General features: G+C 34.2%; 1 protein-coding gene across 6 annotated transcripts in view; it reads right to left on the reverse strand.

The window, feature by feature from the left end:
* Positions 1–16,219, reverse strand: part of LOC106624081 (uncharacterized) — a 220,501-nt gene that overhangs the window by 78,424 nt on the left and 125,858 nt on the right. For all 6 annotated transcript variants that reach the window (XR_011394799.1, XM_070105490.1, XM_070105487.1 and 3 more), the window contains exons 5-7: positions 7,769–7,873; positions 6,297–6,421; positions 562–659 (exon numbers count right to left, since the gene is read on the reverse strand). Coding sequence is in view for 5 of the 6 variants with exons in the window: in XM_070105490.1 (XP_069961591.1) it covers positions 562–659; positions 6,297–6,421; positions 7,769–7,873 (328 nt within the window). In the remaining variant the exon portion in view is untranslated. The remainder of the gene's footprint in view (positions 1–561; positions 660–6,296; positions 6,422–7,768; positions 7,874–16,219) is intronic.

The following is a 16,219-nucleotide window of genomic DNA, read 5'->3' on the forward strand; positions in this document are numbered from 1 at the left end:
CTCCTATTTGCTTTCAAGGTAAACAACTATGTATTTTGAAAAAAATTTAATAGAAAAGTGAATATTAACCCTAAAATGTCTTTGGAATATGAGAATAAAAAAGAAGTTTGATTGTTCGCTCTTCACTACAAGCACGTATGTTAGGTTCTATGGTTGATACCCAAGATGTATAAAGGAAATCTATTTTTTTAAGGTTAAAATAAACAAAAAAATTTTTAGTTTTTATGAAAATATGAATTTTGAGATTTTGATTTTTTATGAAAATATATAATCTTTTTTTCTGCTTTCGAAGCTAGTCTACTCAATTGAAATATTTGCCATTACATTTTTAAATTAGGTGTACTGAGTTATAGTATTACCAAACATTATACGATGAGTGTGGCTAAACCGCATCTTCGGAAAAAATTATATTTATAACAATATTAAACCAATTTTCGAAAATTAGTATTGAAATGGGAAACTCTTTCACAATTTTTTTGAAATTAATAAGTTGGTTTTCGAATTAATACCTAACATTTAATTAAAATCTTTGTGAATTAATTTCAAAATAACTTTACTTACATTGCACAACGAATGCACCCAACTCTGCAGCCAACTCGAAAGCGACCGGTAATCTGCCTTGTAAGACATCTTGCTTCACTTGTAGAAACAGTTGATACCTGAAAGTGAGAGAAATTATTGTATTTAAATTCGAAAAACTTAGTCCTAAAAATAAATGCTCTAAAAGGGTCATATCTACTTGCAAGTCGAAAAACGATTTCTTTGTGATTTTTTATGAAGATGCATTTTATTTTTTTAAAAAAATTTAATTGAATTGTTGATTCATCTCAAAAATTTTGGATTTCCTTGATCCAGCAGCCGAACTTCAGGATAACCTTCGAAAAACGGCGGCGAGGAAGATTTTTCGCTTAAAATTATCTCAAGTCCAAACGAAAAACAAGTTATTATTACAATAGATGACTATAGGTAATGATAAAGGTACCAGTTAGAGTTTTGATTATTAAAAAAAAAATGGTGGCTCCCAAAAAAAAAATGTTGTTTTGTCTGAAAGAATTTGATTTCAGAGTGGCTGAAAAATTTTAAATTATTATCTCTTCAATCGTTACATGACAAATATATCTAAGAAGGTGTGAAAATTTCAGGCAATCGTTTTGGAAAAAATTTCACCACCGACTTTGAAAACACTGTTTACAGTTCTGGAAGCGGGTAACTCTAAGTCAAAAAATTCTTACAAATACCCTCCTATCTCCAAAACTATTTGCCGAATCAACTTTAAAATTAAATCAGAGAATATTTTAAAGTAAATGTACATTTTATATTTATGCTAAAATAATATAATTTATTTAATTTGCAAGAGGTTATAGTCGCTTAAATAACAGTACTTGCTATATAGTCTTAGTATTAATGTTTTTTAATCGAACGCCATTAGCCAATCCCCTGTTTATGAGTACAATTTTAATACTTCGCCAATTCAATAAATCGTTTAATGCGTTAAAATTAGTCTTCCTTTTGCAAATTAAATTATTAGCGTTAAAAAAAAAAAACTCAACCTTAAACTGCTGCATAAATCTCGCCTAACCTCGCCATCAACGAGTGAAAATTAAACAGCTAAGTGCACACGAATGCCAAGCTTGTTGCTGGATTTTAGGCATATTGTTGTTACTATATTTGTATGCCGACAATTAAAGTGCAGTGCCAACACTCCAAGGCTGCATAACGGCATACTCGCAGCGCATAATCAATTCGCCATCCAGCCGAATGGCAATAAACGTTAATAGGCCTAAAACAAAGCACACACGCAGAAGCGCATGTTTGACTGTTAAGAGCATTAACACAAACACACATTTTCGCACAAAGATACATAGTAGATTTATTCATCTGCAATATTATTATGTTGCTTTAACCCACGCCCAGCGGCATAAAGCTCGAGTTAGTCGGCTATTTGTGACTGATATTCAACAGCGGAAATACTTAATTGTAAGCGTGTGCGTATGCGTGTGCTTATAATACACTTCAACTGACAGGATATAACAATATTATGCGTAAATAAATGCATTTATTGTATAGACCTAACGAATTTTAGATGCAGCGGGAGAGCCAGCGACGCTTGATTGGATTGTATGTAAGAATGTATGCGTGTATATGTGTGTATGTGCGTATGTCAGAATTTGCAGCAGACAGCAAATATTGTATTGCCAGTCGATATATTGTACCCACAAGTGCTTGGCAAACTACTACAGCTAAACAAATACACACATACAGTGGCATAGTAGTACATACACTTACATATACACATATGCGATATACATTAGAGTGTGCAAAAAACACTTTTATATTTATACCCTGAACAGGGTATATGAATATTGCCACGAAGTTTGTAACACCCAGAAGGAAACGTCGGAGACCATATAAAGTAGATATATAAATGATCACCGTGACGAGCTGACAGTGGCATAGTAGTACATACACTTACATATACACATATGCGATATACATTAGAGTGTGCAAAAAACACTTTTATATTTATACCCTGAACAGGGTATATGAATATTGCCACGAAGTTTGTAACACCCAGAAGGAAACGTCGGAGACCATATAAAGTAGATATATAAATGATCACCGTGACGAGCTGAGTTGATTTAGCCATGTCCGTCTGTCTTTCCGTCCGTCTGTATATACGCACACTAGTCCCTCAGTTTTTGAGATATCGATCTGAAATTTTGAACACTTCTTTTTCTCCCCAAGAAGCTGCTCATTTGTCGGAACGGCCGATATCAGATCACTATATCATATAGCTGCCATACAAATTGAACGTTCGGAATCAAGTTCTTGTAAGGGGCCTTTGTTTTTGTGAAGGGTATTATAGCTTCGGCGCAACCGAAGTTAACGTTTTTTCTTGTTTTCCTTAAATACTGTAGAAATATTGTACAAAATCACAAAAAATAACCGAAGCTATAATACCCTTCAAAAATACAAAATATTCCATACAAAAACTTGATTTTGATCGTTCAGTTTGTATGGCAGCTATATGCAATTGTAGTTCGATATCGGCGGTTCTAACAAATGAGCAGCTTCTTTATTCTATCCCAAAAACTGAAGGATTAGCTCGCATATATACATACATACTGACATGGCTAAATCAACACAGCTCTTCATGCTGATCATTTCAGTAAATAATTTGTAAGGTCTCTGACGCTTGCTTATGGGTACTACAAACTCTGTGACAAGCTTAGGGTATATTAAGTTCAGGGTATAAAAAGAAGAACAATTAATTAAAAATTTAATATAATTAATTTTATCATATTATAAATCGTTCAATTTCCTAAAAAAAAAGTTTTCATTTTCGCTTTACACTAGTTTTTCACGGCAACTAAGAAACAAAAAAAAAATTTTTTTGGGCCCACCCTAATATACACATACACTTAAAAAAATTATTTTATTTTAATGCTTAATCAGGTGGCTACCATTTGCTTATGCACATAAGCAAACACGCTTTACATACCTAGCAGCATACTGAAGTACTTATGTAATTGCGAAAGTTGCTTTGTATTATTGTTTGCTTAGTTGTTGTTGCAGTTGACCGTTTTCAATGACTCGATCGATTATGTCTCGAAAATATTTGCCAACAAACACACTTCTTTGTTGCCTCAAACGGAAATATTTGTTTAATTGCGAATTTCCTAAGACTCATTAGGGCGATTAAAATTTGTTGTAACGGATCTTTAAAATATTTTCGCAGCTTCTACAATATGTCGATAATCAGACTGAATAGCAAGAATAAATATTATATTTTGTCTTGTATTTAAACTACTCAAAAATATGCTTATGTAAGTGTTCATGCGCACTTATAAGCCTTTGACAAAAATATTTACTTGCCTTAAACGAATTTTGCACATTAGCAATGACTATTATGCGTTTCTTTGAAGTAGACAAATATTTGCTGGTTGCAACATTATTTTCCATCAAAGTGGAAATACTTTTTGATATTTATTTGTGGTTTTAAATTTTGAAATTTCTATGCTAATTGCTTCTTAGAAGTAAATAAATTATTTTACTTATGGTATTTAGGAACATTTTGTGATGTTTCTGCATTTAAGCATTTTCGAGTGTTAGTTTAGGTTGAAATGAATATATATATGCATATAATAAATGTAGATTTCTATACTTGTTTTGGGAGATATAGATGTCCAATATAGTTAAACAAATGTATATTTATTCTTACGCTTTAAACACTCAACTCAACGCTTATATATTTAATAATTCGAGTAAACCGGATAAATTCTAGTTTCAATTTCTAAAAGAGTATTTAAGGGTACTACAATTAGTTGATTTTAGATCGATATCTCTAAAACTGAGGGAACTAGTTCGCGTATATATAGACAGTTGGACAGACAGACATACATGGCTAAATCAACTCAGCTCGTCATACTGAACTTTACTTTATAGGGTCTCCGTTAGGTACAGCAGCTTGTCGTGGAAATGGGTTTCCTTTGTTGACATAAGTTATATGTTATTTGCAGTCTCCTCAGTCAACAAATTTATTGTTTAGTAATGCTTCTATAAGTGTTAAACTAAATTTATGGGTTTTCAAATAACAGAAAGGAATTTTATTCTTGTTCTTGTGTTAGCGCTGCGAAGACGAATAAAAAACATGTTTGCCTTAGTTGAAAAGAAAATTGTTTCAAGTTAAACATGCTGGAACTAATAAGACACGGATGAAGAAATAGCACCAGCCGGAATATGAAGAGTTTAATATACCGCTTCATGTCTTCTCCAAATTTATTACAGAGCCAGTCTTGTTGTTCTGTAGTAGTAACCGCTAAGAAAAATTGACCCCTTCAAACGCCTTCTGTCAGGAATGTCTTAAAGCAGCAGGAAGGAGGACGTCTTATTATTAGCTAATTATAACTAGCATCTGTCATAATACCCATTTGAATTGGAAATAGATTTTGAGATATTCATTATCAGACATAATTTCCCGAGAGTCAATCAATATCTTCACTAACTCTCTTCTTATGAACATTACCGCGAATCACACATAGGAAACCTAATGGTCTCTGCAAATCACGACAGCTAGTAACATTTACTCAACTGTTATCTGGATATTTCAGAATTTCATCCGATATACTAAACATATGTATGTACTACATGCAACAGATCGCTTAAGACACACACCATATCTCATTTTGTGTATCTAATATAATTTTTCTTATGCTCCTACTCGTCCATTTTTAAAACTACTGTTCGCTGATATTGCACATTGAAAAATAATCCTTGAACAGGGTCAGAGTAAACACTATAGTTATAATTGAGGTGGGAAAAATGCATAAGTTGGTGTTGTTTTAAGAATTCAACTCTGGGAAGCAGTAGTTTTGTTTTATGAAGTTTGTTACCCGATTTGGTATGATTTGGTTTGATTCCAAATCTGAAGTCAGGGTTTCTCTGGAAGCCCTGGTTTTCGAAATATGAATAAATTACATTCAATCCATGTGGATTTCTCCTTATCTCAATAAGTAAAATGCTGATCATTTATTAGTTCCTTGATTTGAGGACCGTCAAAAATACTAGCTTTAGTTTTTTCTGTGCTCAATTTCGGAAACACTTTGCTGATATATAATATTTAAAACATTCCCCATCCTTATTTAGAGCTTTTACAAACTGTGTTATCAGAGCTAACTTTTTTAGTTACTTAGAATCAGACGCATTTAAACGGCGTTACCTAAATATATAGTCCCCACAAACAGCACAAAAACTATTCAGAACATTTAAACAAGTTCTTCTTAATGTAGAGATAGTGGTTTATTTCTGAAATTTAGTAATTTTTGCCCTAAAAATTAATTCAAGTAAGCCGAGTAATGATATTTCAAGTATAATATATAAGTATAAGTACCTATATCACTAAAACTAGAGCTGCTAGAAATAAACTAAATGTTGAATTCAGCTATGTTTAATTAGTAAGAAACAGTACATCACAAAACAAAAAAGTTTAATTTTGTTTATCAATGTTATATATGGACGATTGTGTTAGATTGTGACAGGCTCAAATCGTTTTGTCAAATTGCTATTGTCTGTTTGATCCAAACATAAAAGTTATTGGTATACCAATAGTTAACTTAACTTAGGCGATTGGAAGTTCTGTGAGTGTGAAGACAGTATAATCCATTGGTTACATTTTCTTATTACTTCTGAGCTTCGAAGAACTATATACTATGTTCTTCGAGGGATTCCTCATAAAGGTTGCACTTTTCTTTCTAGATATAAAAAACAAGAACTAATACTCTTAAGTAACAACTTACCTCGTAATTTCCTCGAGTAACTTACACGGATCAGCCGCATAGAACTTAACACCAAAATACAAATCATAGGGATCTGACTTGGGTTTGAGTTGTCGTGATATACGAGACGCTGGATCCAGCCAGTGCTAAAAAGAGACAAAGTGAGATAAATTATAATCGTATCAAGTGGGCAATAGATAGTCCTAAACTAAATTGTAAGAAGGTAGCACTGTCTAGAACAGTTATCTATGATCTTGGGAAAGTCAGTTGCAACTTTTGTCTGCAAACAATGATTAAGAAGTAAAACAGTCTTACACTTGTACATATCTACACCGACTAATGAAATATTTATGTGTAAGCACATGGCACAATACACACCGGTAATCATAAATTACTTTGTTAGTGAGCTTATGCCCACATTTTTCTTCATTTTATTGGAGCGAAACTATATATAATAGGGACTGCATAATATGAGCATAAAGGCGGGTTAACTCGAAAAAGGTTGCCGCTAGCGAAATGAATAGTGAAAAGCACTGCTAAACATGCGACTTGTAGGAAACCGTTGATTCAAAGGCACAACGGAGGCAGTAAACTTTGAATACATATTTATATAAAATATTGAATATATATGTGTGTGTGGCAGGTGGCAGCTTGTAAAAACAAACTATGCGCGTGCAGCTGATTTGTGTGCGAAGGTAAGTGAAAAGCCTTCAAAGAAAATACTTCCTGGCTGCCAATACAACTCATACGGCGAAGAAGTTCACTGCCGTCTGACAAACTTTTTGCGCCGCCTCTGCCGCTGCTGCTGCCATTGTGTGACAAGCTGCCATAAGCAGGGCTGAAACGGTAACTCAAGCGAAGTTACCGCATATGTATGTGTGTGTGTTTGTATAAGAGCTATGTATGTGACCCCCCACAGACAGCGAGAGTATTCGCAAATTATTCAGTTCCTCTGCCTGTATGTGGCACATTTTCAAGGTCTCGCTGACTGCCTTAATGTCTAGTAGAGTTGTTATTGTACCGGTGTATAAGTGTAGTAAAAGGGAAATGGAAAGTGAAATTTATTTTATAATTTATCGCCAAGGGCAAACAGGTAAAAGTAATTCTCTATATCACACGCAAGGAAATATACTGTAAATATATAAGTTTATATGTATATGTGTGCATATATGTATATGTATTTATGTAAGAATTTTGCTTTCATTTTAGTGACAGCTTTTCACTTTGTACGATCATTACGGTTCAATGAATGCGCATGAAAACGAGGCTCAAACTGAATTACGGCCTAAACGGCAAAAAGGCAGTGCGACTCCCAAATGTATGCTACAATATATGAGAACTTGTGAGTTTCAGATATGGCTGTGCGCTTAGTAATGTAGCTGACTTGCCTTGAAATTGGCAGCGCATAACTTTTTACTTACAAATATTTCTTTATAAATACAGATTTACGTCTATATATATGTATGTATATCTATCTTCGCACTTTCACTTACCGTCTGATTCTCCTCGTCAATATAGCGTATGCCGAAATATGAAGTTTCGATTAAATTAAGTCTGGCGAAAACAACATCCAACAATGCTTGGCCCGGTAAATCATCCTGCAAATAAACAAGCAGAAATATTATGTAAACAACTCAACAACTCAACATATATATATATATAAATATATAGGTATGTATGTGTATAATGTAATTTTATTGAGGCATGAAAGAAGAAAAGTTGAAGAATATGAAATATTTTCGTAAAAGGTTCTCCCTTTCACATCGACTACTCTACAGTGCTGCGAGCTCAAGGCAATGCCCGCCGTTAATCAGTTGGAAATTTAGTTTTTTTTGTTTGGGGGGGGCTCTTGTGAAATTTGAGGCATTGGAAATTTACGATTTGCCAAGCTAAATTTTTTGTACCAGCAATGCATTAAATATGTTGAGTATGAGTGAATAGCTTATTATTTTCGATTAAAATTGTCATTTAGAAAATATACAAAATGTGTATACATAACTTTATTAGTTATATAGAAAATATTATTTTAGGTTAAATAATAACTTTAGTCAATTTAAAACAAGAAAAAACGTTAACTTCGGTTGCACCGAAGCTATAATACCATTCCTATATACAAAGGCCCCTTACATGAACTTGATTCCGAACGTTCAATTTGTATGACAGCTATATGCTATATGGTCCGATATCGGTAGTTCCGACAAATGAGCAGCTTCTTTGTGAGAAAAGGACAGGTGCAAAATTTTAGATCGATAGCTTAAAATCTGAGGGACTAGTTTGTATATATACAGACAGACGGACAGACAGACAGACGGACATGGCTAAATCAACTCAGCTCTACATGCTGATCATTTATATATACATTTTATAGGGTCTGCGACGTTTCCTTCTGGGTGTTACAAACTTCGTGGCAAACTTAATATACCCTGTTCAGGGTATAATTAGTATAGCTCACACTTACCTTAAAGAACTAATTTTTAACGTGACCTCCAAAGTGCTGACATTATCATATTTTTTAATTTCCCAATAGTTCCAGTTGTGTCCAGTTTGTCTACGTAGATAAGCGAATTCATATAACCCCACATACATAAATTTAAATAGTCCAGCGGTGTTAAGTCTCACGAGCTTGGAGGCCACGCCGAAAGTTCAAGATGCGAGATAATGCGCTCGCCAAAAGTTTAATTCAATAAAGTAATTGTTTTGTTGGCTGTATAGCATGTAGCGTCGTCTTGTTAAAACCATAGGTTGTCCACATCAACATCCTATAATTCAGGCACAAAAAAATCATTAACCATGTCTCTATAGCGTTCGCCATTGACTGTAACATTATGGCTGGCTTCATTTAAAAGAAATATGTACCAACGATTCCCTCTACCCATAGAGCATTCAACCAAAGGTGAGTGAGCTGCATCGCCGTACAAAATATTCTGGTGAAAATTGCTATCGGTGGCCATTTGGTTTTGGGCCCATTCACCGAATGTGCGTTCGGAGTAAGTTCGTTCGTTATGAAATGGCAAACCAAACTGACTATAAACTAAGTGTCAGCATTAGGTCTGCGTTTTTTTCCTATCATATATTGTGGACGGCGTTTAAAAATTTTAGCCGATACTTCATTGCCATTTCAACAGTCTTGTTAAATCATAAACTTATTGTTGCTATTGAGAATGAAACTACAAAAACACCATATTTTGCTCTTATGAGTTTGACTTCATCAAACAACATACTTCTAAGCAACATACTTCAAGGTAGCCTCCAATCTTCAATGGCTATTTTACCACTTTTTTTTCGTCAGACACATTAATTTTTAACAATATGTACAGTGTTTGGTCAATAAAAGTTTCTTTCAAAAATAATTGTTTTGTATTATATTTTATATATTGTTATAAGTGAACTTATTTTTGCCACATCTTACTTGATAATTCTTCATAATATCCATTAAATAATTATATTTTTTTAAATGAAAAGTATTTTCTACCAAAAAATCGATTAAACAATAAATTTCCACAAGACATATCACCGCTATTATTTTGTTTGCACATATTTTTCACCGCAGCTGCGACAGCTGTACAAACGACACGACGTATGAGTAACCACAATGAGAGCGCACAACACACATACAACCGGAGAAACCTGCATGCCGAGAGTGGCAGGATTGCAGAACTTTGCAAGTGCCATTTGAGTAAATAGCTGACATTGCCTTTTATGACAGCCGGAAAAATTTGCGCCCGATAGCACACAAGCAATGTGAGCAGCAACAAAAAGTAACAAAAACTACACTTTCTAGGAGCAAACGGACGCTAGCGAACAGCAACACGCAAGGCCAACACAATAACAATTGACGCAGTTGCTGTTGTTAGCAGTTTATGTTTTTGCGTCTGAAGAGTTTGCGGCGCCAAGGGAGGGAGTGCATACAAAAAATTAACTGGCGATGGCATGCCAGACGAAACGGAGGGGTTTGGACAATCATGTAATGAAAAGTACGTCAAACTAAAAGAGTGCCATTAAATGGTGTGTCCTCACAGACTTAAACACATATATGTACTTATATTTGTGTATATATGCATGGTTTCGTGCTTGACGCCAACAAAGGGGTAACCGAAGTCATTACTCACGACAGCGATATTTTTTACCCGGGGGTGTGTCTCCATGCTTGTTCAAAAATTTCTAAATTGCCTCAAATAGCTTAGCTGCATATGTGGCAACTTCCGTATGCAAAGGAATGTCTATATAAATATATATCACGTGTTCATGTATGGCACGGTTGTTACGCAATGGGCAGCTATTTGAACAGCTAGAGGGTGTCTGCATTGTCAAACTTTGTTCCCTTTTTACTTTCTGTTTTCCATTGTTTTAGAAACACGCAACAACTAAGGGTTAGTCGCCGCTATGCAACTTTTAATAATTTGTCTCCTTTTGCGTTAAAAAGACACTAACAAATGTAGCAGCTTGCCACATGACATTTCATCATTTGTCAAAACCTTTTAGCCATTTCGTGCAAATAATTGCGTGTTGGAAGATCTACCAATTAGATATTTGAAAAGCAAGAATTAAGTCTAGGTTTTTTAAAACTATTTTGTTTCATGGTTTTGGTAGATTTAAGGTTTCTTTGTTTTTTTTATGTGGGTGTGTGTCTTTGCTTAAATTTTCTTAATGCGATTAATTGTGGGCAAAAATTTAATTTCAGAAATCTTTTAAGTTATAAAATTTGGATCAAGGCTCACAAACTCCTAGATTTTGATGTTTATTTATAGCTTTCATGTTGAGAAATATTCACGATCGAACTATATACAGTTATTTCTATCAGGATCATGCTAATATTGGTTATTTGGTTGATTTGATAAGGCAGTATTAAACTTGTCTTGAGGCGAGGTTGTCATGATGGAAAATTATTGCCTCGTATGTAGTTGCAAATACCGGATATCTTCGATAATCGCTCGCTTCAATTTGAAGAGTTGTTGTTGATAGCGTTCCCATTAATGGTTAAACCTGATGTTAGAAGTTCATAATATAGCATGCCCTTTTCGCCACAGATATTCAGCGCTGCCGTTGGTTTAGCCGGTTGGCCATGTTTCATAAATATTTTTTGTACTTAGGGTTCGTATTTTTCATGGCTAGGCTCAAAAACGTCTTTTTGGTTAGCTCCAGCATTTCTGAAAAATTTTTAGCTTCTAAATGTATCCGGCTACTTTAGTACCTCTGTTGCTTAAGTAACTATTCTGCGAGCTCGCCTTGTATTTGACAAAAATATGTATCGAGTAGTGCTTCCAGTTCCTCATCTTCAAACATCTTTGAACGCCCATGTCGTTCTTCATATTCTAAGCCAAAATCACCACTTTCAAATCGTGCAAACCACTTTTGGAACGTTCGCTCATCTAGAGCATGTTCTTCAGAAATTTCTACAAAAATCTGATGATAATATTTAGCAAAATTACAACTACTCATATTACGAAACACATTACTTCGATCTCGGTGAACATATTCTCCATAACTTTTACCATATTTCAATGAAATCTGTTGTCGTCGAAAGTCCGCATTAATTTGACAGTGTGAATTTCAATGGACTATTCTGGCAAGATATAAGGGCAAAAGAGCTTTATTGCTAGATCAGCCTATAAAAAGTTTCTAATTTACTTCCATTGGATGGAAACCACTTTTTATTACTAAATTTATTTCGAGTACGCACTTAGCCTAAGCACTTGGCAGTACTTAATTTAAAATATGAATCAAAACTGCTGTAAATTATTAGCAAACTATTTTTCTTACATCCCTAAAAACTATAATAATATACAAGCAGAAACAAGAACTCAAAGCAAAAATATTTCACAAAAACAAAAGCTCTTAAACAAACTAATAAAAGTCTCTATAATACTCTCTATTCATAACTCAATGCATCAATCGACAAAATTTCAATCGCTTGGAATAAAAATGATTCTGAAGCCATAAAAGTTCTAAATATTTTTTTAGCATCTAAAAGCCTACAATTTCACTTGATAAATATACATAGTATTCTATTAAATTGTACTTGTTTGATTTATTTTATTCCACTTTATTATTTTCTAGCAAAAGCCATCAGAGCCACCACTTCATGTTTGGTTGCAGGCACCTTACAGTTTTCACCAAAAAGCAATTAAATTTCAACACCATACAACAATGCGTGGAAAAATGTTGCCGAAACATAAAACGTTTAATGACGAAAGTTTAGAATTTCACAGAGTTTCAACATAGAAAATGGCGCGTGCATCCTGCGGCAATTGATGACAGTCAATTTCGCTTTGTGGTAAACGGGGATTGTGAAAGTTGGTCGCAAAATATATTTTAAGCGAAAGTTAGTGATAAAATATTGCATTTTCTGCAGTTGATTGTAGACAAAAGTAGCTTTTGTTTTTACTGAAATTCTGTTTTTTAGTTTTGATATATCGAAGATTGGGGTTTGTGGATTGAATATGAAGGATATTATTTATATATTTTGACATATGTATTTAACCTAACAAGACGCTATTGACGTTATTTTATAAAAGTATTTTTTTAATTTAAATTAATATATTTATCCGAGTCTAGACTTAATTTTGTTATATATTAAAAAGATTTCTGCTAACGCCGCAAATCGTAAGCTTTAATAATATTTTCGTTTATCTTTGCTTTAAGTTTGCTTTCTATTTGTTTGTTGTGAACTAGAAACCTCAGCACAAGTACAAAACAGGACAAGTACAGCTAACGCGTTTTTTCTGTGGCGGTTGTGAACCTTATAAATCCTTTGCTGCTAAAGTATGATATACATACTTGGTTTTTTGCAAAAGCTTGTAGAAATCACGGTTTTATGAACAAATACCCTGTAAGAAAAAATTACCACAATAGAGTAATATAACAAAAGAACTAATAATAAATTGTGAAAATCGAAAGCTATTATTTGAGTGTTGTCTTTAAAAATAATCGTGGTAAGATTGAAATAAAACAAGTAAGGCAGGGCTAAGTTCGTTAACGTGCAACTTACAATTAAAAGCATTTCAGAGTTAAGCTTGAAACCTTTTTTATCAGGATCGTGCTATATTCTTTGATTTCCTGGAATAAAATATATAACTCAGCACTTATAATAGTTGGAGTCCCATTTTTCGAAAAAGAAATGTAAAAAGGCAACGAAATGTTTTATTTAGCCATATATATGTACATGGTAAATAAGCTCATATAAATTAGAACAGTTAGTTCCCTAAAATTTTCTTACAGGGCACCTGCGACCTTAAAGCGTCATTGCGGCACTGTCTTTGCAGCACAACAAGGCGGTTAATCTAATACTTTTCTGCGCATAATTAAATTAAGACTTCCAACGCCTAAGTGGCAACAACAAACACAATTCGCCGAAGCACAATGTAGTAAAGAGAAGAAAGGCGGTCAATAGGCACCGCAGAAAAAGCGCCGACAACAAAAGCAGACTAACAAACTGCTAAGGGTCAACAGCTTTAGCCGCAACACATACAAATTTACATACACCCAGAAAGGTATTTACTTATAGCTCTGTCTCATCTTAATCTTTCAGCTCATCAGCATCTTCATTTCCATTTCTATCATCGCCATTATAGTCTTAATTTGCAACAATTGTGATGAGTTCTTGAGCAGCTTTGAGGCTTTGCAAAGAGTTAAGGCATACTTTTGTGTGGTTGTTGTAATTGCGGACAACCAGCATTAATATTTTCATTTCAGCTGACGCCAACTTCATTTCGGGTGATTTATCGAGTTGGACGTTGGCGAAAAATGGAAAGGATTGTTGGAGGCAGCGAAATGAAGGTACGGCAAAATTGATTAATTATGTGCCATTATTTGTGGTTTCAGGCTTCGCATTTATATATTTCTTAAGTACATTACTAAATGAAATAACGTGTACAGCGGGGTCTTCAGGGGCCGAATGACTGGCAGTCTTCGTTGAAGCCTTACAGCTTCCCGATTGCCAATAAATCACTCATTCAGTCACGGTAATGAACCACAAAATTGCATTTACTTATAAGGATATAAGAATTAATTGAATGAAATCATTCAATCAGTGAATTGTTTCTATGCTTCGACTCTGCTGTTTGTCTGTCCAGCAATTTGGGTTTGTGTTTGTTTTAAGTCACTTGTCTACTTTTGTTGAGACCTTTCATCGAAAGTGAAAGCAAGAGGCAAAAGTTGCTCATTCATAAGCGCATTTGGTTCTATTAGGCCTATTTTCTTAATAGGGAGAGTGAGATAACGGTTTAGTGTTCATTGCTGAGGGGCTTAAGTTGGTTGCTTTAAGTAATTAGGAGAGAAGGGGGGTAACATGACTACATAGCACAATTTAACGAAGCAAAAGTATGCCAAATTAAACATTGATTCGGTTAAAGGCTATAATACGAGATCGTATACATACTTGTATGTATGTATATGCATGTACGTGATAAATATAAATTGGTTTTTTTTGACGTGAGTTCAAAATGAGAATTACCGTGAATACATGCGATATAATTCAGAAAAAAAGTTATTCAACAACGCTCTTGACATTTCACATAACGTTAAGAGATTTTAACTTTATAATTCCATGGTTTTACTTGTTCACTGAATTGGGAAAGTTGTCGAATTTCACGTGTAAATCATTAAAGTTATGATGGTAATGAATATTATTTTGTCAAAGTTTTTATTTTTTTATATTAATTCGATATTTATATTAACTTGACCAAAGTTCTGAAAACATTATTTGCACTTTGGAGCCTCATCTGAAGTTTAAATGCATATTTTAAATACCGTAAACAGGATATATTAAGTTTGACGAACTAAAGTAAACGAGATGTGTTCAAAGGAAAAGGTGAATTTTGCATTTTTTTAAGTACTTATTTATTCATCAATATCTATTTTGTAATAATACACTTGTGTCATTGTGTCAACGCTATTTCCAATCCTCGGTGCACTTCTGAAATTCGCTTATCGGTATGACCATCAGCTCTTTTTTTGATTCTGACTTGATCTCATCAATTGTGGCAAAACGCTTTCCTTTTATTGGTTTCTTCAGTTTTGAGAAAAGGAAAAAATCGCAGAGAGCCAAATCTGGTGAATACGGTGTTGAGGCATGATTACGGTTTGGTTTTTGGCCAAAAAATTAACTCCTGATGGATACTAATGCGACATTGCTTTTGCTCAAAATGTAACAATTTCGGAACAAATTTCGCTGCCACACTTTTCATGCTCAAAATATTTGAGAAAATTGAATAGCATGAGCTGTTTGATATGCCAAATCCTCTGCAACTTCGCTTGTATATATAGTGATTCGATGATTTTGAAAAACATTTTTTTCTTCGCTTGTTGACGTGGTGGCACCTCCGGAATGCTTTTCTCCATTAACATCTTCTCGGCCTTTTGTAAAGCGCTAGTGGTACGATAAACACTAAGCTAAGTGGTACAATAAACACTTTTTTGACGTCAAGTGGACTCACCGAATGCCGCAGTCAACATTTCAAATGCCTTTGAGCATTTTATTCTAAAAACAAACTACTAATCGAACTTGGCTCCTAATGCAAGTACATGATAAACACAATATCACCTTTATATCAGCGATGAAGCTCACTTTTGGTTGAAGTGGTACGTTAAATAACAAAATTTTCGCATTTGGAGTAATGATAATCCACAGAACATTGCTGTGAAGCTATTACATCCTAAAAAGTCACTGTTTGGTTTGCTCTACTTGTATAGGCAGAGGGAATCATTGGTGCATATTTCTTCAAAAATGAAGCCGGTTATAATGTCTATCGTCAATGGGGAACGCTAAAGAGACATGATTAATGATTTTTTCCTGCCTGGTAAGCGCATTATCTCGCATCGTGGGCCTGTGCCGTGGCCTCCGTGCGATTTAACACCGCTGGACTTTGTTTTGTGGGTTGGTAAATGGTAAAGTTGCTTGTCTACTCAGATAAGCCCGAAACAATTGACGTCTTGGAAGAGAATAT

Source organism: Bactrocera oleae, chromosome 2, assembly GCF_042242935.1.
Source record: "Bactrocera oleae isolate idBacOlea1 chromosome 2, idBacOlea1, whole genome shotgun sequence".
Taxonomy (NCBI): Eukaryota; Metazoa; Arthropoda; class Insecta; order Diptera; family Tephritidae; genus Bactrocera; species Bactrocera oleae.